The sequence below is a fragment of the Protobothrops mucrosquamatus genome, unplaced genomic scaffold, assembly GCF_001527695.2.
Source record: "Protobothrops mucrosquamatus isolate PMUCROS unplaced genomic scaffold, P.Mucros_1.0 scaffold4108, whole genome shotgun sequence".
In the NCBI taxonomy this organism is placed as follows: domain Eukaryota; kingdom Metazoa; phylum Chordata; class Lepidosauria; order Squamata; family Viperidae; genus Protobothrops; species Protobothrops mucrosquamatus.
Window position 1 is genome coordinate 63,355 of NW_015390036.1, and position 2,635 is coordinate 65,989.

Consider the following 2,635-nt stretch of genomic DNA (forward strand, 5'->3'; position numbering starts at 1 on the left):
ACCTAAAAATAGATTTTCCGTAAAGGGGTGCTGGCCCCCAACGCATTTCATTTTTTTTTATTGTGGCTTCGAGTTAAAATCAGCACTTGTAGGTGATTTAAAAAGTACATACGGCGGCAAGGAGGGGTCGATTCTTTTTCTTCTTCTTTTTTCTTTCCCCTCGCGAAACCACAAAAAAAGTTGTTCGGTTTTATTGTTTTGAAGCACTTGAAAAGTTTTGTTTTTTTTTAAGAAGTTCCGCACAAAGAGCAGTGGTTAGGAAACCACGGTGGCTGTCGACGTGACGCTGGTGGGGTTCGTGCTGACGTTTGTGTAACTTCCCTCGTTGTTTGTGTTCGCTTCGCTGGGGGACAGGAGGCTTGAGTTGGCTCGGAGGATGGCCCCCGCTGCGCTGCAGTGCGGCCGGGGGCCGGGCTCTGGGGTGTAGGTGAAGGTAAGGCTGGTGGAGTAAATGATGCCATCGTTGCGCACTAACGTGACCGGAACCTGGACGGGCTGGCGGACCCACCGCCATCCTTCCCGGAATGCCGAGATATCCGGGACGACGCACAGCATGCTCTCGGCGCATCTAGGAAGAAGCGTAAGAAGTCACTAACTTCCCCTAGGGCAGACATGTCAAACCCAAGGCCCGGGGGCCGGATGCGGCCCGCAAAGTGGTTTCATGTGGCCCGCGAAGCCATCCTGGAAACAGTGAGGGAACGGCCCCCACTGCCTTGGTCCTGGCCCAGGTCGGCCGGGAGCCAATGTACAATTTTGTGGTGGCCATCTATGCTGAAACGCATTCAGTCTTAGCTCCACAAGGCCATCTGGAAACAGCGAGGAACCAGCCCCTGCCGCGTCGACCCCGCCCCCTGGGTGCATGCTGGGGAGGTGTCACCCTTTGTGAGGAATGAAGAAATGGACCATGCCTTGGCGCTTGCCCCGATCCCACCCCCTTCTGCCAGACCCTCAGATCTGTCCCACTCCTGCCCAGGCCCCCACAGGCACCCTTGACGCAAACGATGTAGAGCTGGCCATGCCCACCCAGTAGGCCACACCCACTCCATCCACGCCCAACCAGTAGGCCGCACCCACCCGGCCCCCCAAGGGCAACCGCAATGCTGATGCGGCCCTCAATGAAATTGAGGGCTGTATGGTCCATTTCTTCATTCCTCACAAAGGGTGACACCTCCCCAGCATGCACCCAGGGGGCAGGGCCGACGCGGCAGGGGCTGGTTCCTCGCTGTTTCCAGATGGCCTTGTGGAGCTAAGACTGAATGCGTTTCAGCATAGATGGCCACCACAAAATTGTACATTGGCTCCCGGCCGGCCTGGGCCAGGGCCAAGGCAGCGGGGGCCGTTCCCTCACTGTTTCCAGAATGGCTTCGCGGGCCGCATCCGGCCCCCGGGCCTTGTGTTTGATATGTCTTGACTTAGGGGAACGAATGAGGGATGAACGTCTTCCCTTTACAGAGTCCCACCTAGACGTCAAACAGTTACGGTAACGTTGCCAAGCTTATACAACACCTGTACATCGTTTCCGCTTCCACATCCCCAAACCAGACACGCAAATTTGGAGTGAAGTTCTGCCCGGTTAGTTCCAGCATCGCTACATCTCCACCACCGTTGAGCTTGTGAAAATAAAAGGAAAAGGTAATAGACTATATTTGTCATGGGAGACAAGCACAAGAATGCAGGGATTTGGGGGAACCTTATTTGAATTAAGGGAGCTTTGGGGAGGGGACAAATGGAGAGGGGAGGGGAGGGGGAAACCGCTGAATCTTCAGAAGGGAAATTTTCATCGTTACCAATTGAATATGGAAGAAGGCTATCAGCTTTTATCGGCCTTCCCAGGTAGAACCAGACAGGTGAGGCTAACTGTACTTTTTTGTAAGGCTACATTAATAGAGGGTGGTTAAGACCCTGAGCTTGTCGGTTGGAAAAGGGGCAGCCCGGGTTCGAGTCCCGAGCACCACACGAGGGGGTGATCTCCCGTCCTCGCCTCAGCTCCTGCCAACCTAGCAGTCCAAAAAGCATGCAAACGCGAGTAGATAAACAGGTACCACTTCAGCGGGAAGATAACGGCGCTTTGCGACATTGCGCTGGACATGACTGCGGAAATGTCTTCCGACAGCGCTGGCTCAATGGCCTTGAACCGCCCCCGGGAATCGGCAGCGACTCGCAGAGTGAAATCCGCAGGGATTCCTTTACTTTTTTTACTTTTACATTAATAGAATCTGGTAAGTCTGACAGTACAAATCTCCTCCTCTCTCTTTTACAGCCCGAGTGATTGAGATTTCTTTTCTCGGTCTCATTTCTCTGCCCATTAGTTGCAGGCTAAGCCCTCTCTTATCTAATAATAATAATAATAATAATAATAAAGTTGGAAGGGACCTTGGAGGATATAGTCCAACCCCCTGCTCAGGCAGGAAACCCTATACCATTTCGGACAAATGGCTGTCCAGTTTCTTCTTAAAAACTTCCAGTGTTGGTGCATTCACCGCTTCTGGAGGCAGGTTGTTCCACTGGTTAATTGTTCTAACTGTCAGGAAGTTTCTCCTTAGTTCTAGGTTGCTTCTTTCTTGGGTTAGCTTCCACCCGTTGCTCCTTGTCCTGCCTTCAGGCGCTTTGGAGAATAGCTTGACTCCCTCTTCTT

The 2,635-nt window shown here is 52.8% G+C and overlaps 1 protein-coding gene across 1 annotated transcript in view; it reads right to left on the reverse strand.

The window, feature by feature from the left end:
- Positions 1 to 6: 6 nt before the first annotated feature.
- RBPJ (recombination signal binding protein for immunoglobulin kappa J region) overlaps positions 7 to 2,635 on the reverse strand; it is a 16,436-nt gene continuing 13,807 nt past the window's right edge. Inside the window, exons 9-10 of the mRNA XM_015827962.2 lie at positions 1,507 to 1,610; positions 7 to 568 (exon numbers count right to left, since the gene is read on the reverse strand). Coding sequence (XP_015683448.1) covers positions 256 to 568; positions 1,507 to 1,610 — 417 coding nt within the window. The 3' untranslated portion in view covers positions 7 to 255. The remainder of the gene's footprint in view (positions 569 to 1,506; positions 1,611 to 2,635) is intronic.